General features: G+C 39.7%; 1 protein-coding gene across 1 annotated transcript in view; it reads right to left on the bottom strand.

Moving 5' to 3' along the window:
• atp6v1ba (ATPase, H+ transporting, lysosomal, V1 subunit B, member a) overlaps nucleotides 1-27,550 on the bottom strand; it is a 103,584-nt gene that overhangs the window by 19,395 nt on the left and 56,639 nt on the right. Inside the window, exons 4-9 of the mRNA XM_061836797.1 lie at nucleotides 26,666-26,759; nucleotides 24,481-24,558; nucleotides 22,117-22,256; nucleotides 8,533-8,634; nucleotides 5,084-5,181; nucleotides 4,832-4,955 (exon numbers count right to left, since the gene is read on the bottom strand). Coding sequence (XP_061692781.1) covers nucleotides 4,832-4,955; nucleotides 5,084-5,181; nucleotides 8,533-8,634; nucleotides 22,117-22,256; nucleotides 24,481-24,558; nucleotides 26,666-26,759 — 636 coding nt within the window. The remainder of the gene's footprint in view (nucleotides 1-4,831; nucleotides 4,956-5,083; nucleotides 5,182-8,532; nucleotides 8,635-22,116; nucleotides 22,257-24,480; nucleotides 24,559-26,665; nucleotides 26,760-27,550) is intronic.

Below are 27,550 nucleotides of genomic sequence, written 5' to 3'. Positions count from 1 at the left end.
GTGACTGGAGCGCGCGTCATCTATGCACAAAGTTGCAGAAGTGTCATTGTACGATATCCAAGTGGTCGCCATATTGGCTGCATCCTCCGTCCGTGACGTCACCCGGACATTCGGCAATGAAAACACGCGGTGCACCCTAAATATGGGAGACAAACACGCCCCTTCTGACACGGAAGCTCTTTTCGAAAACGAGAAATCCACACAACCGAGTGAAGTTACCGGGGGAATATTAAAGTATTGTTTTGAGCTCTCGGGGCAATATTACACTATTGTTTCGAGCCATATTCAGATGATATGCGATCACGGCCAAACCTCATCCCCGTACAATCCACTTTCGCGGGGGAGATGAGGCATCGCAGCTCATCGCAGCCGGCTGGTGTGGCTTACGAAAGAGCCGAGTGGTGCTGCTTTAGGGGGTTGTTTATACACACCGCAATAGCGATGAACAACACAATTGACCTCTCCGTAAGGGGCACTTAACCACGCCTCCTGAAGTTACGTCACCCCACGTGTGCTAACCTCAGACAAACAATTAGCTAAAATGGCGGCGCAGGAAGAAAAGACTAGAGCGAAATTGTCCGATTTACCAGCTGATTTCTCACTCGCATTCTTAGCGAATAGTGAAATATCGTTGAAAAGCAGACAGCAGGGCTTCATGTATTTCAGCGAGGGGTATTTCAATGGTATTTACATGCATATCGACGGAGAAACCATTGATATTAGCGCGAGATCTTTCCGGAGTCAGAGGAAGACCGAGAAGCCACATAATATAATATATTATAACCCAAAGACGAATTCGTCATTGACAGTTTCCTATTTTCGTGTTACATATCACACTTGTGTGCAGAATCTGTACGTGTATCTGTATAGCCGTTTGTGAACCACCGCCGAATGAAGGAAAAGAAGGAGAGGCTTGATTTATGAGTTGTTTCTCTCGTTTTCTTTGTGTAACGTCACGCGCTCCCCTCAATAATTATTCTTGAATTAGTGCCGAACCTACGTAAGTCCTGACCGAGTACGACAATCACTACTTTAGTGTCCTCAAACATCCTTCCTTCAGTCTTGGTGTCTCGGTGCACGTCGAAGGCTTTTAGGACTCGCTAGTCCGGTTTAGCTTAACTCGGTAGCCGCCAACAGAGACACGTTTGTGCAGTCAGATCATCGCAAAATATAACTCAACACAGATCAAGTGTGTCAATGACGTAGCTATGTTATGCAAGCGAAGAACTGCTAATTCATTTATATGAGACATGTATTGAAAATCAAATATTGGGCTTACGTTCGTGCAAACATATCTTTTCCGGTTGATTTTAGATGGATTCAGTTGATCATACGATCTTCCACAAAGTTTGATCCATCAAAGACATTTTTCGTACTCGGTCTTCTGTTCTGGTTGATTTTAGATGGATTCAGTTGATCATGCCGTCTTCTACAAAGTTTAATCCATTGAAGAGATTTTTCGTACTGGGTCTTCGGTTTTGGAAAGGGTAAGAATTGAACTCCACCAACGAGCCTTTCAGGATACCCGTCGTCACTATTACAAAGTCCGTGACTACACCTCTTAACCATATCTATTATTAAAGAACCCAAATACGCGATAAAACGCTAACAAAAGCTATACTGGACCATGCAACGTTGTCTGAGGTAATAGCGGACGCCAACAAGGGGCGTGGTTTATGCAGATCTCTGGCCTCTGATTGGTCAGCGAAGCGGATGACGCAATTTCTACGGAGGGGTCAATTGAGCCGGGGCGCTTTACTGAGCGCACGCGGATGAGTGAGGCATTCTTGGCTAGGTTCTTCAGAGCCGCACCCATCCGCAAAGCCCGACACGCAGCCTTCGCGGAAGCCGTGACCGCCGAACGTGGCGCCTCAGCTGGTGTGGCTGATTTTCGGAGCTGTGGTGGCATATAATGGAGCCGAGCCATGCTGCTTTTAGGGGGATGTTCATAGCCACCGCAGTACTCGATGAACGCCATCGATCCGGGGCGCATTACTGTGCCCACACGGCTGAGTGAAGCATTCTTGGTTGGGTTCTTCAGATTCGCCGCCATCCGCGCAGCAGCCCGACGCGCACATCGACATTTTTCGTACGTGGATCTTTTGTTGTGTTATGAGAGACAGATTACGTGGTCCACCCAAACCATTATTTTTATTTAGTAACTGTACACACACCTACCTGTCACTCAGAACCCATGAAGCTCTCGTCCTCTGCACCCGTGCAATCCATTTTTCACAAAGAACCGGGTCTCATGCAAACTTATGAAGGGTAAATCCATTCTCCCGAGTGTTCAAACAATGTCCAGCAATGCAATGAGCCGGCATTTTGGCTAACACAAAGGAACAACGAGCTTCCTTCCCGGAGGTAAAACTAACGGAAACAAACGAGTCCACTTGGGGGCGCCGCTGTCCTTTACGTCACTTCCTGCTTCTTCTCAAAAACAAATCTCTCGAGAGGATTTTCAAGGCGGGAGTTACAAAAAGCTGTATCCGTCAAAATCGTGTTTTGTGGTGAAAAAACACATGGGCACATATTGGCTGACGTTTTTTCATTAATAACATACTAAAAATCATCCATTTCATGACAGTAGCCCTTTAATAATAATCATTGTGCATGTGGTGTAGCCGTAATATAATCTTGGGACAGGCCAAATGACACGCTTGTACTGGTCCCTGTAATTGTCAGTACAGAATCCCTCACCCAACTAAAATAAATGCTCAATGATGGCATAACATTTTATCAATACAGTTAACACATATTTCAGTCTTAAATAAATATTTAACACTCTTAAACATTAAAGTTAAACCTAAACATTTTTTGCATTAAATATTTGTGCATAAAAAAGTTTGTGCACAGTGCAGTTTATGTACATATCCTTGGCCAAGACTTCAAAAATAACATCTGGCTCATCTCCAATCTGAAAAATGTCCATCGTAGCTATTTTTGGTGACTTGGTTCAGTTCTGGTGCCTCCTGAATTTATGAACAGTGATCCTATTTTGCTCCCACACCATGTCATCCTCTGTGCCATCCATGGCATTTCTGGGGAAACATTTTTTGAATCCCAAGAGTTTTGGTTCCAGAGTACAGCCTCTCACCCACCTGATGCCATAGCTTTCCTGTGGTGTCAGGTGGCTATCAAAACAACATAAGCTCAAACTATGTAGAAATGAGGGAAATGGGCACATTTAAAAAAAAGCAACAATTTCCATTGTGTGTGCTCTCCCGTTTTTATTTAATGTGCCCATGATGCTCATATTATGTAGTTTAAGCTCATGTTGTTTTTATGTTTTTTTTTTTATATGACATTTGCGCATTATTTGAGAAACTACGGTAATATATATATATATATATATATATATATATATATATATATATATATATCGACATGCTCATAACTTTGATGATAGCTTACAGAAAATGAGAACCCCAAATTCATCTCTAGAAACTAGAATAATCCATGACAAAACAAGAAACAATCTAAATTATTTTTCATTATATTTTCCCAAGTGTTCATTAATCTATATACGAGTAATCCAAGAGGACTGAAATGAACTTTTCCACCAACTTCAACTCTATGGAGATGTACCTGCATTGATCAACAAAAAAACCTGGGCATTTTTAATTTTTTTCATAACATGTCACGAAGGAAAATATATGCCAATAGAAAAGTGCATAAAGTGGAATTGAGCTACCTAGTGGGGACGTACCTTCACTCATTGAGCCTTCTGACATAAAAAAAAAAAGTCAAAAATGAAGGCATTAGAGTCAATATAAATTCTAAGCCTACTAGTCTAAATTACTGTATATTGAGTCATGTAAACTATACATATGGTACAAATGGTACCCACATCTTATTATGACATTTATTACGACTTTTATGGCACGGTACTTTTAGTGAGTGCTTTGGCAGCCTCATTGCCCGAATATGTTTGTCAAAAAAAAGAAACATGGATGCAGAGTGGAGTGTGCTCCAAGAAAAATGGTTATCCTCCCATTTATTTACGGTTAAGTGAATGGGAAAGTTGTATGTTTGGTGTGTTCACAGCATGTTGCAGTGCTGAAAGAATATAACCTTTGTCGCCACTATTTGAGTCTTCATACCAACAAATATGACAACTTTCAATGAGAGTGGAGAAGAAAGAAGGCGAATGAGACGTTGGAAGAAACAGCAGTCTGTCTTTACTCACAGCTGAGACAGTAACACTGCTGTGGGCGGGTGTTGTGACAAAGTTACAAGAGCAAGTCCAATCCACAAATAGAGGACATGATTTTTTGACTTTTCACTGTATTTTGCACCAGGAGGCTTTGTATTGCAAGCTATTAAAATAGATAACATCATGAAAGTGGTCTTCAAAACTCTTAATTTCATCCGATCCACAAGTGTGAATCACCGTAATTTGAAAGTCTTCTCATAGAGGAAGACCATATCTATGGCCTGCCAAACCACACTGAGGTAAGGAGGTTAAGATGAGGTGCTGTCCTGAGGAATTTCTTTGGGCAAAGCAGATGCAGGACCTTGGATTTATGGTGGATATTACAAAGCATGCATATATATATATATATATATATATATATATATATATATATATATATATATATATATCTCCATGAGACATGACACCCTGATATAGTTCTGTGATATACTTATCTGAATAACGGGCATTGTGTGCGTGTGTTCTTTTTCGTCGAAATTAAAAAAAACATTCCACTGTGGTGTATCAAATTTACAAGACATTCTTTTCGTTTCCTCAGTTTTTAACTGCACTATGTTAAAAAATATGGTGTGTGTTGAAAAACTGGATCTTAACCAGCTGGGCTAGATGTGTTACCTCTCTCAGAGCCTCAGCGTAGGAGCTCATATCAGTGAGAATGACCAGGACGTGCTTCTCACACTGGTAGGCCAGATATTCTGCTGTAGTCAAAGCCAGGCGAGGCGTAATGATACGTTCAATCCTAGTTGGGAACAGAAAGAAGGGGGAAGGGGAAATTAAAGCGCCAGTGTTGTAATCATTATAGAAACTGCTAATTCAGTCCATGTGGAATGTAAAGGTAGTAAATAATTAGGTGTGACTAAATCTTACGTGGGATCATTGGCCAAGTTCAAGAAAAGGCAAACATTATCCATCGAGCCATTTTCTTCAAAATCAGACTTGAAGAAACGAGCAGTTTCCATGTTGACCTGAAAGAAATGGATAAACATTAAGTAATGATACACCATAACTGATATGTTCAATTTACATAGATTGACTATAAAGCAAATAGCTGTCCGACTTCATGTATTTTTTTTTTTTTTTTGCTAAATGGCTGTCCTTTTCATTTTGGCAGTAATTATGTATTAAAATGATAAATGTCTTCTTTTTTTTTTTTTAACAAATACTATAAACAACCACCCCATGTCTTTTCAAATCCTTAAAATAACTGAACAATAGTCATATTTAAATATTAAGTTGTCACTACTTTCCATGGCTTCTGTTTCAAAATTAAAGTTAAGAATATATTTAATAATTATACATTGTATTACAGTAATCCCTCATTTATTACAGAGGTCAGGCTCCAGACCACGCCCGCAACTGGTGAAATCTGCGAAGTAGCCTCCATGCGCTGACGTAATTCTGTTTTATTTCATCCCAATTTGGAGACAGTCCACACTGAATGAGAAAAATAAAGTTGCTTAGTGCCAAAAAAATAAACCAATTAGCACCAAAATCTATGTGGAGATTTCTATTTATGTCACTTTCCCCATCTGAAAATATTAGAACGAAATCCAGTTTTCTATTTTTTTTTTTTTTTTTATATTTTAACAGATGCTAAGTGTTTTCCTCTTCATAGGCAAGTCACTATATAAAATGAGTGAACATTGGGGCATAATTCTGGACTTACAAATGATGTCTGCAGATAAAGTCCCTCAAAATAATTTTCAATGGCTTGGCACATGAAGCCCAAGAAGGTGATGACATTTTCTCATTCAACTACTATGTATTCATTAATTTAATGCCTTCATTGAAAGTCTGGATATTTTTTGGACGGTAGTGACTGAAAATAGTGATAGTGTGCACACAATGGATTTTGTCAGTTCAATTTTTTATTCATTACATCAAAAATATCTACGAGACGCCTGAAAATACTTCTTGTGGATGACAAAAATGTTTCAGTCAGGTGCATGGTGGCATTGTTTCACAAGTGGCCTTGTGAAACACTGAGTTTGATGTCCACTGTTGGCGATCACGCCAGACACCTGCCATAAGGGCGCTGTATTCATACTCTTTTGGAAGTTTGATAAATCAGATTTGGACAATGACAAACAGCCCTTTGATTTTGAGACACAAAGAATATTTATACAGTCATGAGGATGAGGTGACCGCAGACTTTGATGGCCATGGGTGGCTGTCACTGTGGACATCTGACGAGGATCTCTGAGTCAAAAGGTTAATGTTGCTTAATGTACCAAAACTGCATTCATTCACCACCCAAATTCATGTGGACATCTTTATGTCGGCCTACATCTCGATAGAGGCTCTCCATATACTGTATGATCACTCGAGAAAAAGCTTGACTTGATTTGGACTATGGTTCTGATATATTCAGAGGCGGAAAGGGGCTGAAGGAGTCCACATACATTTTTGGTAATGAGTGATGGTATTCTGACATTAGGCGACAGTTTTTTTTTTTTAATAATGTTTGGCATATTATGCGCAATATGAATATGAAAAAATAAAATGAACTGCAATATAGTAAGGAAAAACTATAATAGTGGGTACGCTGTCTTTTAAATCGAAAAAAAATTGCTAATTCTGGTTGAAAAAAAGAACTGTGCTGGAAGTTTTTTTTTTTTTTTTTTTCAAAAGATATTTTCAACAGTGATTGCTCTGTCATCTTATGTCTCATAACATTTGATTTATTCAGAAATACCAATAATAGCAAATCACACTCGAAAATGATAACGCAAGTTATATTATGCTAAGCATTTGAAGGCATCATTTACATCACAGATGATATCCATACTCCAGCCTGCGGACCAGTTGGGGCTCGTCGTCTAATTTTTGTCGACTGCAGCATGAAATAAAAATAACTTTTCACAAAGCCAGGGGGCTCTAGAATGCACATGATGATTATGTAGTAGAAATTTTTCGGAAAAAGACAATTGCAAAGCAAAACGTGGCAGCCCAGGTATGTGAATAATTGTGCAGTTATCAGTAAGACACACACACACACCACACACACACACACAAACATACACAATTACAGTTAAATGAATATAAACCATAACCACAGTGGCAAAGGCAGAAGTTGACTTCAGCAAACAATGGTCAAACATCACAGTCTAGCAGCATGAGGACCGAATTTATTTTACATTTTATTTTTCCTTTAGTTAACTGGAAAGAAGGTTATTGAGGGATGAAGTCTCTTTTTCAAAAGCCAAGCGTTAGCATAAATAATACAGTACATAATGTTCATAAAATAAAGAAAAATCAAAGACAAAAACATAAATATTAAAATGCATCTGTTATAAAACAGTGAAAACGTTCGCATGCTTTCAAGTACATACATGGTGTTTTTATTATTCAAATTTCTCGGGCTTTATGACATTTTGGGACTCTATTGGGATAAGACTATGCCTCTGTGCCAAATGTTTAAGTCCAATATTTGCAAACTTAGGTAAGCCTGATTTTACTTAAAATGTTTATTTATCCAAGACATTTTATTTCTTGTGCTGCAATTTCATGCCTGTCTTCAGTTTTCTTCAGAAGTAAAAGTTCTTCCTCTTTCCTTTCGGCTTGTCCCATTAGGGGTCGCCACAGCGTGTCATCTCAGATGACCGTATATTTAATTGTTCCTAAAAAAGGATGTACTTGATTGAGTAGGTTCTATCATATAATATCAGTGACATAACAACAACAAAAAAAAAAAAGTCATTTATCATGATAGTTTTTTGGGAAATATATAGCCTAAAAATGTCTATTGTGGCAGGTTGAAAGATAAGATGTTGAGAGAATGCAAGAACAATTGATAAAAATATACAAATAAAATCCTGCAATATGGTGGGACTGCAGAGCAACAACCGTCATACAGTGGAGGATTACTGTACAAAAGAAGTGCAACTTGTAAAACATGTTTTTAATTGTAAAATGCTATTGGCAAACTCTCCTGTTGGAATCATCCCAATGGGATGTGACTTAGTGAAATGGGGAATGGAAGTATTCAGCAAGTGAAGCAAATTGGGAGTTTGGTAAAGGTCAACCTGCCACAAAAGGCAGGCAGGAGGTGCAGCTGAAGGGGAGAGAATTTGATACTACCAGGATGACAGTGTTAAGGGTCTCTTGAATTAGTAACCTCTACTTGGCAGGAGGATATGCTCAAAGGTGCAGAAGTAACAAGAACGACTTAAAGTTTAAATCACCTAATGAATAAGACTGAACGCAAAGTGGAAGAAAGGGCACTGGCTGTATTGTCACGGTTAAGAGCTGGATTAGCACCACAGATGTGCATGACAAAATACTTGTTGGCTGGATGCTTTAATTTTCCTACTTACCCCCATGGCAGCAAACACAATGGCGAAGTTTTCCGAGCTGTAGTCGATTACATCTTTGGACTTCTGCACCAAACCGGCTTGTCTGCAAATCTGGGCTGCAATCTTGATACAGAAAATATGTTTATAGCCACACAAATAAGAGAAAAAAAAATCCAAAAACTAAACTTCCACTTCATGTACAAAGCTAAGTCACTGTCGTCGGGTGTTTAGATTACCTGAATAAAATGAACAGATGTTCACTATATTTGGACATCAGTTCTATCAGGGACACTATAACAATTAAAGCTCTTTTTTTAACCAGTTGAACAATAAGAAAAAATAAATACACCAAAAATTCAATTTAAAAAAATACGCGTAAACACACACTAAATGGGTATGTAAAGTATTCAGATGCTCTTACATTTTTCACTGTTGTATTGTAGCCATTTGCTAAAGTCTTTTGAGTTTTTTTTATTCATTAATCTAAACAAAGCATCCTACATTGACAGAAAAATTTAAAAAAATACCACACAACCTTAAATATTCTGAAATTTTGTTCAGTATTTAGCAGCAGCACCCCTTTGAGGTAATACAGCCATGAATCTTTTTGGGAATGATGTAAACAGTTTTCCACACCTGAATTTGGGGATCCTCTGCCATTCTACCTTACAAATCCTCTCCAATTCTGTCAGGTTGAATGGTGAGTGTTGTGGACAGCTATTTTCAGGTGTTTCCAGAGATCCTCAAATGAGTTTAAGTCAAGGCTCTGGCTGGGCCATTCAAGAACAGTCACAAAGTTGTTCTGAACCCACTCCGCTATTTTAGTGGTGTGCTTTGGCTCATTGTCCTGTTGTAAGGTGAACTTTTGGTCCAGTCTGAAGTCCCGAGGACTCTAGCGAAGGTTTTTGTTCAGGATATCCCTGCATATGGCTGCATTAGTCTTTCCTTCAATTGCAACCAGTCTTCCTGTCCCTGCAGGTAAAAAACACATGCTGCTGCCACCACCTTGCTTCACTGATGGGACTTTATTGGGTAGGTGTTTAGCAGTGGCTTGTTTTCTCCACACATACCGCTTAGAATTAAAGCAAAAAAAGATCAATCTTGGTTTCATGACAACATAGACTAAATTAGTAAATTGGGGAAAAAAACATTTTAGCAAATGGGTGCAATATAACATAACAACTTAAGGGGGGTCTGAATACTTTTTATACAGACGTATGTGTGTGTGCGTATGTGCACACACGAGAGAAAATTACTTAAATAATTTGCCTGCTAGATTTTAGAATTATTATTTCCAGATATGTGAGGGACCTTGTGCAATTGTCCTGTTAGCCAGGTGTGGTATTTGAGACCACTGGTGTAGAAAGTCAAGAGTAGGCTGCCTCCCATTCCTTTGTAGGAGTGCGGCAGGAGTGAAGAGGAATTTCATGCTTTTCACTTGATGTGTGTTGATCCGAGCTGACCCCTTGATGCACCCTGGGAGTAGGCACCTGGTCCATAGAGGAAACCCCTACATGAATGGCCTGTGTTGACATGTACTTAATTAAATAACCAGCCAGGTTTTCACCCCCCCCCCCAAATGACAGGACAAGTAGGTCTTCATTAGGAGGGATACACAAGCAATGTTTGGTTACAGTTCTATCGAGGGACCTTTTTGATCGGGCAATTATAAAGTGTAAATGAGATTAGAGATAATGGCTGCATTTGTTTGTAATAAAACCATAATTAAAGAACCTGACATTACTGTCATCATTGAAGATTTTACTTTTTTTCACCTCCAATATTTCAGTTTTCTTTTTTACCTCCAATATTTCAGTTTTCTATACCGTCATTTGACAGAATACTATATTATATATTGAAAGGAGTGAATGTTAACAATTACACGTGCAGTGCCCACAAACTTACAGTATTATTCATTAAGTGTGAGGATGTCTACATCCTGAGCCCCCAACAACCAGGTTACATACTCTTACCGGTCCAAGAGACATTTGGTATTGGGATGCACAGAGTCTGAACATCTTCATTGCAATTATTGTGGGACTAAAGATTTATTTAAAAAAAAAATCTGGTACATCCACCTGTGCCTCAAGACAGGAGTAAAAAAACTAAGCCCATTGGCTAGCAAAAAATTGTAAAAAGTGTTATGGAGAGATTCTTTGGAGTGGGAAAAGGCCAAAATTTGAGACAAAAGCAGATGATCCTACAACTTCCAATAAAAAAACGAATTTAAGAGAATATATATATATATATATATATATATATATATATATATATATATATATATATATTAGGATGCCAAAAAGGGGGTGCTAAATTTTGTCTACTTTAACGATTTGCACACAGACTTGGGAAATGTGTTTCATGTGACCTACAATGATTGCAATGTCTAAGATACAGAGAGCTGGAGGTAAATTGTTCGTTCACATATTGCATGCAGTGGTGTGAAAGTGGTGGATATAGGCAGACAGTATTTGAAGACAAGCAAACATCAACGACATGAATAAGGTGACAAAAAATGTAGGGAATGTCTGGGGTAAACACCCAGGCCCATACAGAGAATATTTTTTATTTTAACAACTAAGCAATCTGGAAGACTCTGGTAAGAACAATAAGGCAAAATAAATTTGCTTTTTCCAGTTCAGTAATGTTTACAGCATAGTGTCAGCTGGTGAGCACATCTGCCTCACAGTTCTGTGGACCGGGGTACAAATCCTGGCCACGCCTGTGTGGAGTTTGCATGTTCTCACCATGCCCGTCTGCATTTTCTCCAGCTACTCTCGTTTCCTCCTGCATCTCAAAAACATGCTGGGTATGTTATTTGAATATTCCAAATTGCCTGTAGGTTTGAATAGTTGTTTGTATCGGCACTGTGATTGGCTGGTGACCAGTTCAAGGTGTACCCCACTTTCTAGTCCAAAGATAGCTGGGATAGGCTCCAGCACGCCCGTGACCCTATTGCAGAATGGAAGATGAATGGATGGATGTAAGTACTGAATAAAGAGTAGCTTTAGGCTTTTAACCATAGCATGAACATTATTTTAAAAAATGTGAATGTGCAAATTCTGATGTTGCTGTCTCCCCACAGTCAAATGTCCACGTTTTGGCTTACCGTGCCAGACAAATACTAAAGTACACGAAAGCTGTTCCTTTTGTTTGTCTAGATGCAAACACGGGTAGGGGACTACTATATTGCATTCATTGTAACAACGGCCTTCCCAACATGGCCGCCATAAAGGCACCACAATTGTGTGGACTGTCTTATCTTGCACCTATGCCTGGAAATGCCAATAGAAGATGTGTGAGGTCATGTGAGTTTCGTGTGTGTGAGTGAACTACACTTAAACCTCACTAGTCCAAAACATTGCGTTGAACAACTTGAAACAGCACACCAAGGAAACTGCTCTGAGAGAGGCCAGAACCAATTGCGACAGTGTGTTGAAATCAAATTACTCAGATGTAAGGAAATTCAGAGTCGAAAAAAGTTTTGTCATAGGTGTTATGCCATGACACCTTCTTGTGAATGGTTGCAAGTCAGCCATTGGGTCATTCAGAAGCTCAAATATTCCATTGCTGAATGAAACATGTCGTTATCATTTTAGCTTTGGGAGTCCAAAAACAGAAAAGATCGGTTCTTCCCAACATCTCATTTTGTGTACGCCTCCCTGTCAGGTTTACACACAGCTGTGCTGCTTGCACGTCTTCCAAAAGCAATATTTAAAGATGCAAAAATTATCCATCTCACTCAGTTTCAGGTTTGACAAATCACAGTGTGTGCTTAATCAAACTACCTGCATAGACTACTCTCAGAAGTTTAGAAATTAACCATTTGCATATTTGGCAGATGCAGTATTGCGTGCGTCCCGCTAGAATTATCAGTTTGCAGAGGCAATTAAATTTGCGAACTTGCGACCCTTTACTAGAATCAGGCCCAACTTCAGTAGTGTTGTTTAAAATATGGGTTGATTGCGCCATGATTCTCAACCACCAATACAAGCACTGGCCACAAAACTAGAGTGTCATTCTATAAAAGTCTGGAGAATGTGTGGCGACAGGCCTACACATCAAAATCCCTGCAAAAAAAAAAAAAAAAAAAAATGCAGAATACCCGGCTTCAATTTCAAACATCCTATCTGTTATGCAATGTCGAAGGAGTAAGGACCCCAACAGCAGACAAGTGGCTGGTAACGTATATGTGATTTAATAACACAAGTAGAATTTAACATGCGAGGAGAAAGAGGAACTAAATGTGAACGTAACCCATGACCGGAAGCAGTAAAAATATAAACCACAAGAAATGCTAAGAAAAAGGTCAGCGTGAAACAAACACAAATAATCCTGTTCTAAATAAAATAAGTGGAAGGAGCCACAGCAGAAGGATAACACAAACATAAAAATAAAAATAAAAGGGATTCTAATTTGCACCAAATTATGAGTGAATTAGGTCTTGGGTCAATATGAAAGGTACTACAATGGATACCACAGTACTGAACAACGGAAGAAAGCAAAGCAATACAATAATCCGCCACACTCCTGCTGCACCTAAATGACCTACTGATCATCATTACCATGAAGTGTGCAACAGGAGGATCCACCCACCAGCAGTGAGCCAGGTAACAGAAGACTGAAAAGGGAAAAAAAAAACAGTAGCAAATGGGGGCAGGACACTATATTTCTGAAGTGGGACTTTTGCAATACCAGCTCACATAATAAAAGTAAGAATTGTATATAGTCATTCCCACAGCAATCTCCTATTGCTTAGTTTGAAACTGGTATACGATGCACAAAAGGTTCGGACCTGCTAGGGATGGGAATTGATCATATCTTTCCGATACGAATTCCATTCTGGACACTGCTTGATTCAATTCTTTATTGATTCTTAAAGGGCCACTAACATGCCTACAAACATTCTAAAATAAATATTGTAATGAAAAATACATATAACATTATTCACTCCAATGTCCATACGAAAAAGTAAATATGAGCGGAGAGCGTGTCATCTATGCGCAAAGTTGCAGAAGTCTCACTCGACATACAAGTGGTAGCCATATTCCCTGCAATGTCATCAGCAGACGTCCGACACCTCTTCTGACATGGAAGCTCTTTCCGAAGAGAACATTTCACAATCGAGTGAAGTGATCAGGGGAATATTACCCAATAGTTTTGAGCCATATTTAGATGATATGCGGATAACTTCTAACTAACAACAGACTCCCCCTACAGTATGTATGACAGTATGGAGCGTACTCTGCTCGGTGCCACAATGAGCCACCCCAGCTCGGTGCCGCGATGAGCCACATCGACACATTTAGCACCTCAGACTTACGTACACGGATCTTTTGTTACGTTCTGAGAGAATGATTACGCCCGCCCCCACCAACTATTTTTTTTTTTTGTAGCTCTATACACACCTACAGTCCTTTGTGAAAGTATTCGGCCTCCTTCAACTTTTTAACCTTTTGCCACATTTCAGGCTTCAAACATGAAGACATAAAATTTTCATTTTTTGTCAGGAATCAACAAGTGGGACACAATCATGAAGTGGAACGAAATTTATTGGATATTTTATACTTTTTTAACAAATAAAAAAACTAAATAATAAATACAAATGATAAAAAAACTGAAAAGTGGGGCGTGCAATATTATTCGGGCTCTTTCCTTTCAGTGCAGCAAACTCACTCGAGAGGTTCAGTGAGGATCTCTGAATGATCAATGTTGACTGATGATGATGAATAGAATCCACCTCTGCGTAATCAAGTCTCCGTATAAATGCACCTGTTCTGTGATAGTCTCTGGGTTCTGTTTAAAGTGCAGACAGCATCATGAAGACCAAGGAATACAGTAGGCAGATCCGAGATACTGTTGTGAAGAAGTTTAAAGCTGGATTTGGATCCAAAAAGATTTCCCAAACTTTAAACATCTCAAGGAGCATTGTGCAAGCAATGACATTGAAATGGAGGGAGAATCAGACCACTGCAAATCTACCAAGACCCGGGCTTCCCTCGAAACTTTCACCTCGAACAAGGAGAAGACTGATCAGGGATGCAGATCAGAAATGCAGCCAAGAGGCCCATGATCACTCTGGATGATCACTCTGGATGTACTGCAGACATCTACAGCTGAGGTGGGAGAGTCTGTCTATAGGACAACTATAAGTACACTGCAAAAATCTGGCGTTTATGGAAGAGTAGCAAGAAGAAAGCCATTTCTCAAAGATATCCATAAAAAGTTTCAATTAAAGTTTGCCACAACCCACTTGGGAGACACACCAAACAAGTGGAAGAGGGTGCTCTGGTCAGATGAAACCAAAATCAAACTTTTTGGCCACAATGCAAAACGATATGTTTGGCGTAAAAGCAACACAACTCATTACCCTGAACACACCATCCCCACTGTCAAACATGGTGGTAAAATTGGTATAAACACACGAGGCCATCTGCTGATAACTTCACTTCCTGGTTCTTCTCCAAACCAAATCCCTCGAGAGGATTTTCATGGCGGAAGAAACAAAAAGCCATGTGTCAAAATCGTGTGGTGAAAAAAACGGATGGATCCATTTCAGCTGCCTTTTTTTAAAATTAAATACATACTAAAAGTCATACTTTTCATGCCAGTGGGCCTTTAAAAGTGTTTGGGTGGGGGTGAAAAAAAATGCATACAGGGGAATATAAATATATTTTTAAAGAGTATGGAATGTCCTCAATGGCCTTTTTGCTCATATTACTTTGTTTTTTCATAGAAAATTGAAATCTGAAATCCGTTATGAAGGAAATGTTATTTTTCGAATATGGGCAAAACATGATTGCACATTGCTGGATTCGCCAAAAAAAAAAAGACGGAGCGGAAAGAGTCGAGAAGGAGCGTGACGTCACATGTTGCACTCCACATCATGGCGCCCTTCGACAACAATGAGAGAACGACAATGGATTTCCTGGCAATTTCAGTGATGAGCAAAATTCTGATGGCTCCCAAGAAGACAGTGAAGAATACAAACTTGATAATTAAATTAAAGGTTATCAATTAGAGCCAGTTAGACACCACAAACGTTCGAATGCAGACCAACTAACTGGCCAAGAAGGTGCTAGGAACGCAGGCCGAAGGATATGCTGCAAGTTGGAAACAAAGACTGGTAAGCATTTATTAAGTTATTGTTTGATTTATTTAGCCATACACAGATAAATAGCAATGGCTTTGATATCCTGAATGTATATATGAATTTTCGGTCTTGTTTTAAAAATATGCAAACGCTGTGTATTTAGGAGAGGCAGGGGGGTTTAAAAACAAATAAAATGATAAATTATCACCGACCCATTTCTCTCTCAGTGACCCCCAAAACACGTGGCTTCGGTTTTTAATTGCGAACATGTGTGCATTGTGCTCAGCAACCGAAAAACCCTCCCACATACCCTGATGTTCACCTAGGCCCTTACTGCCTGGCATGACTTTTCTGCATTCCACCACCGTGGTCAATATCGCTAACACCAGGCTGGCCACCGGAGCTTCCTACACACTCGCCTTACTGTTATTGTCATCTGATTAGTGGAAAGTGTCATTGAGTATATTGAGAAGCTCTTCATAAGTTGTATATTTTATTATTACAAACCGTATTCCAATGAAATTAGGCATATGTGAATAAAAAGAGACTACACTGACTTGCCAATTATGTTCAACCTATATTGACTTGAATACAGTGAAGAAAATATTTGAACATCCTGCTATATTGGAAGTTCTCACACTTAGAAAACATGGAGGGGTCTGAAATTTTCATTGAAGGTGGATGTTCACTGTGAGAGAGATAATCTAAAAAGAAAAATCCAGAAAACACAATGTATGATTTTTGAATGATTTATTTGTGTGATGCAGCTGCAAATATGTATTTGAACACCTGTCTATCAGCTAGAATTCTGACCCTCAAAGACCTGAATCAGAGGCACCTGTGTGAAGTCATTAGCTGTATAAAGACACCTGTCCACCCCATACAACCAGTAAGACTCAAACTTGTAACATACCCAAGACCAAAGAGCTGTCCAAAATTGTACAACTCCACATGGCTAGAAAGTTCTACGGAGAAATTGCCAAGCAGCTTGGTGAAAAAAGGTCCACTGTTGGAGCAGTCATTAGAAAATTGAAGAAGCTAAACATGACGATCAATCTCAATCGGAGTGGAGCCTCATGTAAGATATCACCTCGCGGGGTCTGACTGATCCTTAGAAAAGTGAGGAATCAGCCCAGGACTACACGACAGGACTAGATTAATGACCTGAAAAGAGCTAGGACCACCGTTTCCAAGGTGACATGCATGGCACGGAAGGTTCCCCTGCTTAAACCAGCACATGTCAAGGCCCATCTTAAGTTTGCCAATGACCATTTGGATGATACAGAGGAGTCATGGGAGAAAATTTTGTGGTCAGATGAGAGTTGAGGGAACTTTTTGGTTCAATTTTGGTCATAATTCCACTAACCATGTTTGGAGGAAGACGAAGGATGAGTTCCATCCCATGAGCACCATCCTACTGTGAAACATGGGGGTGGTAGCATCATGCTTTGGGCGTGTTTTTCTGCACATGGGACAGAATGACTACACTGTATTCAGGAGAGGATGATCACAACCATGTATTGTGAGATTTTGGGGACCAACCTCTTTCCCTCAAGTCAGAGCATTGGGTTGGGGTTAAGATGGGTCGTGGCTGGGTCTTTCAACATGACAATGACCCAAAGCACATCACCAGGAAAACCAAGGAGTGGCTCTGTAAGAAGCATATCAAGGTTCTGGCGTGGCATAGCCAGTCTCCAGACCTAAACCCAATAGAAAATCTTTGGAGGGAGCTGAAACTCAGTGTTTCTCAGTGACAGCCCAGAAACCTGTCTGATCTGGAGAAGATCTGTGTGGAAGAGTGGGCCAAAATCCCTCCTGCTGTGTGAGCAAAACTGGTGAATAACTACGCTTGACCTCTGTAATTGCAAACAAAGGCTACTGTACCAAATATTGACATTGGTTTTCTCAGGTGTTCAAATACTTATTTGCAGCTATATCACACGAATAAATCGTTTAAAAAAAAAAAAAAAAAAAAAATCATACATTGCGATTTTTGGATTTTTCTTTTGTGATTCTCTCTCTCACAGTGGACATGCACCTACAATAAAAATTTGAGACTCCTCCATGATTTCTAAGTGGGAGAACTTGCAATATAGCAGGGTGTTCAAATACTGATTTTCTTCACTGTAAATAGGGATCAGACCACCCGGCCGTTCATTGTACAGCGCAATGGATCTGCCTGTGCTTGTATGAGAAACTATCTGCAGTACGTTGTGAGTCACTAATTTGCGTGTACAAGGCTCGTTTATTATCGCACCAAAACACATAGAAGTTGATAATGTAGTCCATGGTCTACGTTGGTATATTTTCACAAATAAGGATTTCAATGAACAAATCCGTTAAAATGTTGCCACGTTAATTTGAGAGCAATAGCTCTTGATATCTTGCTTCACCATAAATATAATTTCCCGCGGTAAACTGATGCCATAACCAGAGAGTACCCAGACCCTTCCAAACCCTACTTTAGTCACAATTTTCCCAAGATGTCATGAGCATAACCGCAAAACTTTGTACTGAAAGCTGTAAACAGATATTTTGTGGTTTTGCTTGAGCACTCAATGCTTAAATACAAATGTAAAAGGGGTGGATGGTTTTCTTTACTGGACTGATATGGGTCTTTAAGCTGTAGAAGTTTGTGAATGTGAAGAAGAAAAGGATCTCAACAGGTTGACCAGACAGAGGGATAGAGATGGGAAGGATGTGCAGCAAGTAAGGGATCCGTGCTGAGCCCCTTCCTGTTTGTGGTAGTAATGGATAGGCTGACAGATGAGGTTCGACTGGAATCCCCTTGGACTGGATGATATCGTGATCTGCAGTGAAAGCAGGGAGCAGGCGGAGGAACAATTAGAAAGATGGAGGCGTGTACTGGAAAAGAGAGGAATGAAGATTAGCCCAAGTAAAACAGAATATATGTGCATGAATGTGAGGGGCGGAGGAGGAGTGAAGCTCCAGGGAGAAGAGATAGCAAGGGTGGATAACTCCAAATACTTGGGGTCAACAATACAGCACAATTGAGAGTGTAGTAAGGAAGTGAAGAAACAGGTCCAAGCGGGGTGGAACAGTTGGCAGAAGGTGTCTGGTGTTCTATGTGACAGAAGAGTCTCCGCTATGATGAAGGGCAAAGTTTATAAAACAGTGGTGTGGCCAGCCATGATAGACCGATTAGAGATGGTGGCACTGAAGAAACAACAAAAAGCAGAACTGGAGGTAGCAGAAATGAAGATGCTGAGGTTCTCGCTTGGAGTGAGCAGGTTGGATAGGATTAGAAATGAGCTCATTAGTGGGACAGCCAAAATTGGATGTGTTGGGGACAAGGTTAGAGAGAGCAGACTTAGATGGTTTGGATATGTTCAGAGGCGGGAGAGTGGGTATATTGGTAGAAGGGTGCTGAGGATGGATTTGCCAGGCAAAAGAGTGAGAGGAAGACCAAAGAAAAGGTTGATCGATGTTGCGCGGGAGGACATGAGGACAGTGGGTGGTCGAGAGGAAGATGCACGAGATAGGCTTGGATTGAAAAAGATGACATGCAGTGGTAACCCCTAATGGGACAAGTCGAAAGGAAAAGAAGATTCATTCATCTTCCATTCATCGCTTTTCTTCACTAATTTAACAGCATAGGCATGCTGGAGCCTATCCAGGCTATCTTCGGGTGAGAGGCAGGGTACACCCTGAAGTGGTTGCCTGCCAATTGGAAGCAATAGATAACCATTCATACTCACATTCACATCGACAGCCAATTTAGAGTCTTCAATTAACCTACCTTGGATGTTTTTGGGATGAGAGAGGAAACTGGAATACCCAGAGAAAACCCACGCAGGCATGGGGAGAACGAGCAAACTCCACTCAGGCAGGGCCGGTATTGAATCTCGGTCCTCAGAACTGTGAGGTGGGTGACCTAACCAGACCATGCCACCTGTGTAGGGACAGTCCTTCTCAATAAACAAACACGACTGAGTGTCTGAGGAATGTAAGTCCCCATTACTGTTTTTTGGTGAAGTATGGCAACATCTTGTGTTATTCCTTTAATTATGAATCCATTTAATTCTCCATTAACTACATATGTAATTATATTTGACCAACAGAAAACCATATTGGCTTTTGCTTAATGCTGTTCTCTTAAGAACATTCAGTTACGAGACTGTTACCAAAGTAAACAGCAAAGTTTGTTCACAAATTTAGTTAAATTGAGAAATTGAAATCCAACTTTAAAACATGGCCTAACAGAACTTCTCCCATACCTGTTTTTGTATTAGCTGCAAAGCTGCATTCCACTCGGTCAATCAGTACTCATCAGCCGTCTTGGTCCCAAGTGCATGTGGACACCCTTGTGCTTGAAAATGGTGTTCGTTATGGACAATCCGTCATGCGCACAGAAGTCCAGTTACAGAAGAGGAGATAGATTCTGATCAGGGGTGCGTTCTTCCCTATCGCACCCTTTCAGGTCTCACTGTCACTGACCACATGAGCATTGAAGTACCGAACCACAGAACAATGGAGTCGCCAGCAGGAGCGCTCTCCAGCACTCAAAGGACTCCATCAAGAGTGGGTACTCTGAACTGTTGTTTGATGCATAGCCACAAAAAACAGGCAGAACCTATCCCCCGACCCAAAGGCAGAGGCAGTCTACTCTCTCCTCCACCAGGGTGAACCCTAATGTACAGGCACTGAGCCGGGGGACAACAAGTATACCCACACCTGCTTGGTGCCTCTCACCCTGGGAAACGTCAGAGTGGAAGAGATTCCAACCCTTCTCGAGTACACTGGTATTAGAGCCACGACGTTGACCTTTCACGTTGAGCCCACCTGAGCCCCATGGGTGCTCGGTTTTGAGCCCCACCTCCAGGCCTGGATCCAGAGGGGCGCCCAGGTGACCTGCGACCGGGTAAGGGAAACCTAGATCCACTTTTTGCATTTGTCATGAGGGTTTATGGAGCTGCACTTTGTCTGGTCTCTCACTTAGGACATTTTTGCCATGGTTGACCCTACCAGGGGCATAAAGCCCCATATACCATAGCTCTTTGGATTATTAGGACACACAAATCCCTTCATCATGATACAGTGACAGCTCGAAGAGGGGAACTTTAAAAACCATTCGGTGCAAACAATGAAATCATTGTTTTGTTCATTTTACATTTATAAGGTGTGAATCCTTTGAGTGTTATGATATATTGGGGGAAAATGTTTAAAAAAAAAAATTCCGCAAATATATGTTGCAGGTAGATCAAGATTGGATGACTTGACTTGCAACTTGCTTAAACCAAGTAATGACTTGACTAGCTTGAAATTTACAGCCAACTTCACTCTTTAGCGCAGTGACTTGGGACTTGGTTGAGACTTGAATGTTATGACTTGAGACTTACACACATGTGACTTACTTTCTCCCACATCTGGTTCAATGTCACCTACAGGTCACTGGTCCTCCAACCTGATAGACTTAAAGCACGCTGCTAAAACGAGTGGCTCAGAACACTGGACTATTTGAACATGCCCTATGCTGAGGGTTTACCTAAATGCTATTGAAAATTTTTCAACTTAGAACATCTCAAACACTGCTGAAAAAGAAGTCTCATTGAGAATGACAGAAATTATTTTTTTCTCTTTGAGGATAGGGTGCACTGTGCCATCATTTTTGTCCAGCTGGTTTAATTACTTGATTTGAAACTACTCTTTTGGACCACAGAAAAAAAAAACAATGCCTGATTTAAATTATTTACTTCATCTATCCATCCATCCATCCATCCATCCATCTTCGACCACTTAAATGAGGTCAGGTCAGCTTTAGCAGGGATCCCAAGGAGTTTCCAGGCCATCGGAGAGACCTACTCTCTCCACCATGTCGTGGGTTGTTCCTGGACCTCCTTTTTGTGAGACGTGCCCAGAACATCTCAACAGGGAGGCATCCGGGAGGCATCTGAATAAGATGCCCGAGTCTCATTAGGCTCCTCTTAATGCGGAGAAGCAGTGGCTCTCCTCTGAGCACCTACCGGATCACCGAGCTCCTCACCTCATCTCTAAGTGAGACCCTCGACACCCTGCGGAGGAAACTCATTTTGCCCACTTGTATCTGGGATCTTTTACTTTCGGTCATGACCGAGAGCTTGTGACCATAGGTGAAGTTACTGAATATAGATCGACTGATAAATTGAGAGCTTTGCCTTTCGACTTAGCTATTTCTTTACCACAACGGATCGATACAACATCCACATTAATGCAAAAGCTGTAGGGATCCACCTGTCGATCTCGTGTTCCAATCTTCCCTCACTCATAAACAAGACCCAAAGATAGTTTAACTCGTCCACTTGGGGCAGGATCTCATACCTGACTTTGAGAGGGCAAACCACCCTTTTCCACCTGAGGACCATGGGCTCAGATTTATTTACTCCATTATTAGGAAATTGTATTTATTATTACTGTCAGTTTCTAGTGACTATATTTTAATGACTGTAATGGTGGTGGGTTTTTATCTTTAAGGGAAGAGTACCAACAGTCTATGTGTGCATATGTGGTCTCACTTCATTGTGGGGCAACCCAGCAGCAGAGAAAATGGGGATCTTCTGTCCTCTGGCAATACTGTTCATGCCATCAATAGCAGAGATGCCAGTCTGGATCATTTCCTCTGGGTAGATGCGGCACTGTGGATTGATTGGCTGACCTGAAAAGGAAACACACAGCTTTACTTTAAGTAGCTATATCAGAAATGAAAGGTTGGGCACAAAAAATGCACTGTGTAAAAGTCTTCCGACATCAATAGATTAGTATTCTTTGGAATACTCTGAAGACCATATAGAACTACAAACCCCAACTCGAAAAAGTTGGGACATTGTGCAAAACGTAAATAAAAACAAAATACAATGATTTGTAAATCATTTCAAAGTTATCGGACTTCACGTTGATTTTATTGGCCTGATCAGAATCAACAGCTCATTGGCATTTTATGCTGATCGGTTTTAATGTCATAATTCACCAATCTGATCTACATCATTGATTGGCTCCCTGCATCACCATCGTGCACAGTGTATCTGATTCAGAAAGCCATTTTATTTTTATATGGTAGTAGTTGTACATTTTATGTACCTACGTACTGTATCTTTTGATAGTAGTGTAAATCAGTGATTCCCAACCAGGGTGGCATGGCACATTGTGCCATGAGAACTCTGCTGGTGTGCCGTGGGAGATTATCAAATTTCACTTAATTTATAATATAAATATCTATTTACAACAAATCTCTGTTCATCTATCTATGGCTGTGGCATAAAAAGAACAAATAAATGGTCCTCTATAAGATGGTAGAAAGTGTATGGCTAACTTGTGTAACCACTTTTTTGTAACTTTTTTTTTTTTTTTTAAATATCTGCTAGCAAATAACATTATTTACAAAAAGCATGTCGGCGGCATGGGACAGACTGGGACTTGATTCCCGGATCAGACTAAAAGACAAATCAGCTCTCCATGATTGCACTGCAGTACTGCAATAAAATCTTGTATTCTGATACTGACGCAATCTTTTTTTTTTTTACAGTCATTGGGCTTTATCTTAACTTGAATGTGACCGGATTTACTCGTTAATGTGACGACAAAAAGAGTGGATCCCACAAACTGTATTATGAGGACAAAATGGGGAAAAATGTGTGTTGGCACTCAACGGTGCTCAGGAGAGGACTTTAATTCAAGGTTGCTTGAGGTATATGTTCCGTACTTTTAATACAATATGCCTCACAAGCAAGTAACAAAATGTTATGTAGCCCAGCAAGCTACTGCTTGCACTCGTGCTTGCAGTTGTATGTGAACATCGCGCCGTTTTGTCAAATCATGCTCTGAAGTTCGGGTGTGGGGATGAACCTTATTTTCCGCACTATAAGGTGTACCTAAAAGGGTTTAATTTTCTCAAAAGCCGACGGTGCGTTTTATAATCCAGTGCGCCTTATATGTGGATCAATATTGAGCCTTTAGTGCTGCTCCATCTAATGGATGCCTAACATAACCCCAACCTCTACCGCCACATCTATTATATGCGCCTTAAAATGGGGTGCGCCTTATATATGAAAAAAAAAACTTTTAAAATGGGCCATTCATTAAAGGTGCACCTTATAATGCAGTGTGTCTTATAGTGCAGAAAATATGGTAATTATAATAAAGTTATTTAATTTCTTTAAGCTAGTACCCATTCTTTCATGTAATGTTGGTGTGACCTGACTGAATAGAACACATGATCTGACCAAGCCGTGATTTCAGACCTTTTTACAATTAAATATCTCACAGCACACCAACAAACAAAAATGTGACAAAAAGTAGATACATTAGTGGATGTACCTCTCGCCATCAAATGGAAGAACCTATTTTTTTTCTGTCTAGATTATTCAATTAAATATAGGTTGAAAGGGATTTGCAATTTTATTCTGTTTTTATTTGTAGTATATACAACCTCCTATTTCAATTTCAATTCATTTGATTGTAGAATGGGACCCAGAGAAATGTGGATATGACCCATGGCTAAACTGTTAACAACAATAGAAAAAATGAAAATTTTAATATGCAATTTTTTTCCTCCACCCATTTGTAAGCTATTTCCGAGTTCAGACAAAGATAAAAAAGATGAACGCCATTAACGTGGGGTTTGGGTGTGTAGTTTGATTTGATGTGCATTTGTCAATGTTTCTCTTGTAAAGCTTCCAGCCGATACATCCAACTTTTCTTCAGTTCAGTACAATGCATATGTGGAGTGGAGCTCGATATGGTGTGATGCATTCATTGGTCAAAAGAGCTGTATTTTTAGACAGAGTTGAACAACAGTCATTATTTACCAATATAGTCTGTTTTACAGAAGATCTCCAAAAAAACCTGCGAAAGAACATGCACATACACACAAAAACAGATACCCATAATGTCCAAATAGTCTTCAGCAAGAACACTGGGTCCACGGTCAATAGCTTTCCCTGAGCCATTGAACACTCGCCCTGAAAGACAAAGGTTTCTCCTTTCAGCCAATAGGAAAGTAAGACTGCTGGTATGTATGTATTTTCAGGAAGATAAAGAATTTATTAATTTCACGTTAGCCGTAAATAGTCGATAGTGGTTCTGATGGCTCTTTTCAAAACTAGAGCAATAAGCATTGAAATCGATTTCATAGATAGGATTGGTACAATACTTCAAAAACAAAAGGTAAGCTTTTTGAAATTCAAATACTCTTACCATATGATCTTGGTGAGAACGTATTTATTGAGAATACAGAATCATACAGTAGTGTTAAAAATAATAGCAGGCTGATGTGAGTAAAGAGATCACTCCACATTTTCAGTATATTTTTTTATTGCCAAATGGCAAACAAGTTACCAGTAGGTGCAGAATATTTTCAGAAAACAAGATTCGTGATATATACACACTTAAGGCTGTGCAATTGGGCAATTTGCTGAAAAAAAAAATAGTCTGCCATTGACTTTACAAGCTCAAAACTATTTTGTACAAACTTTTTTGCTTCTAGGATTTACCAATCCTTTGAATCACTAAACTAATATATAGCTGTAGGACCACAGTTTTTCATAACTGCTTCACATCTGTGTGACATAGAGTCAACCAACTTGTGGCACCTTTCAGCTGTTATTCCACTCCAAGATTCCTTTACACCATTCCACATTTACATTTCTTGGTTTTGCTTTAGAAATAGCATTTATGATGTCACTCCGCAGTTTCTCAATTAGATTTAGGTCCAGGGATTGCGCGGGTCACTCTGTGACATTAACTTTGTTGGTTTGGAACCAACACTTTGCATGTTTAATAATGTGTTTGGGATCACTGTCATGTTGAAACACCTATTTCAAGGGCATGTACTCTTTAGCATATGGCCACATGCCTCTAAGTATTTTGACATGAAAACCAATCCACAATCCATGGTATACGACAAATGAGCCCAACACCATAGTAGGAGAAACATGCCCATATCATAATGCTTAAACCATAATGCTTCAGTCTTCACTGAGTAGTGTGGTTTGAATTCAGTTTGAGGGTCGTCTCACAAACTGTCTGGGGCTCCTGGACCCAAAAAGAACAATATTACTCTCATCCGTTCACAAAATGTTCCTTCATTTCTCTTTAGGCCAGTTGATATGGTCTCTGGCAAATCGTTGGGTCAAACTTAGCTTCTTCTACACATGACTGTCATTAATCATCCTGGATCTGGTCATTGGTTGAGCTTTTCCCATTCTGGATATTCTGCAATCCATTTTGATGGTTATGTTCTGTTTTCTGCCACGTTTCTGGTTTTCCTCTCCATTTTAAGGCATCAGAGATAATTTTAGCTGAACAGCCTATAGTTTTTTTTACACCTTTTCAAAAGGTTTCTCCTCTCCAACAAAACCTGTCATCAAAGCAAAGCAAATTTATTTGTATACCGCATTTTATACACAAGGTAACTCAACGTGCTTTACATGATTTAAAGCATTTTAAAACAAAGTGATAAAACATTTAAAATGGGATAAAAACAATAAAAATGACAACAAAATATATATTTTTTAAAAAAAGTACGGTGTTCTTCTGAACAAAGTGTTCAACGACCCATTTTCTTCAGGCTTTCAAGGAGAAATTCATGTTCACCAAGTGCTGGCTTCATCCTTAAATAGGGACTGCCAGATTCACACCTGTTTATTGCAAAATTTGTGACCTCACTGATTGAATGCCACACTGCTATTTTTTTTTTTTTTTTTTTTTTAAACACACCCCTTTCAACAGATTGCTCAATTGCACAGCCTTAAGAGTGTGTATATCATAAACGCTTTGTCCTGTTTGTTTTCTGATTTTTTGATACATACCAATAAAACAAATGTACTTAAACATGGATTAATATGGTTGGTCACTTTGGATTGCTATTATTTTGAACATTACTCTCGCTACAGCGAAGGTCTTAAAAGATTGACTGTGTTATAACGGTTTGATAAGCAGATGTGAAATGACTTAATTTACTATGAACATATAGTTATTTCTTGATCCATATAAAGTCTGACAACAGACTAATTGAATTGAAGATCTGATTTGGTGAAGCTTCGCGACATTGTACCACGTTCCTCATACCAAGCATATCCTCTGAAACTGGTGTACGAAGAATATCCCCAGTAAACTCGCAGGCTGTCTTCTTGGCATCAATGCCTGATGTCCCTTCAAACACCTGAAATGATGGAACATATAACATTATCAAGATACTTTGTTCAACACTGTATACAGTTGAAGCCAGAAGTTTACATACTGTGCAAAAACATTTAAATTTTTTGTCTCACTGTGTGAAGTCAAATCAGACTAAACCTCTCCTGTTTCAGGTCGGTCAGGATTAACAAAATTATTTAATGTGGGTAAATGCCTTAATAATGAGAGAAGTATTTTCTTGGAAATTTCTACATTTTCTTCAGTTAAAAATTTACATACAGAAAAAGTATGATGTGGTCATTGGTTTAGGAAGGTCCTCATAGGTCAACTGACAACGTGAGTTGATTGACGGCACACCTGAAGATGTTTTTAAGGCCATGCCTCAAACACTGCTTTCTTGTTTGAAATCAAGAAAAAAATCAAAACAAATCAGCCAGAAAATCAGAGAATCAAGGGGCTCCACCAATTGGTCTCATCCTTGGGGGTAATTTACGGATGCTTGATGATACCATGTTCATCTATTCAATCAACTATACACAAGTATAAACATCATGAGAATGTTCAGCCATGGCACTACTCAGGAAGGGAGATGGGCTCTGTGCTCCAGAGATGAACATGTTTTGGTCTGAAATGTCCGAATCAACCACAGAAGAAAATCTAAAGACCTTATGAAGATGCTGGATGAAGCAGGTAAGAAACTGTCCTCATCCACAGTGAAACGACATGGGCTGAAAAGCCACTAACTGAGAATGAAGCCCATACTCATAAAGAAACATAAAATTCCATATTACAGTTTTCAAAGACACCACGACATAG

Source organism: Syngnathoides biaculeatus, chromosome 12 (genome assembly GCF_019802595.1).
Source record: "Syngnathoides biaculeatus isolate LvHL_M chromosome 12, ASM1980259v1, whole genome shotgun sequence".
Classification (NCBI taxonomy): Eukaryota; Metazoa; Chordata; class Actinopteri; order Syngnathiformes; family Syngnathidae; genus Syngnathoides; species Syngnathoides biaculeatus.
This window is presented reverse-complemented; position numbering and strand designations above follow the sequence as displayed.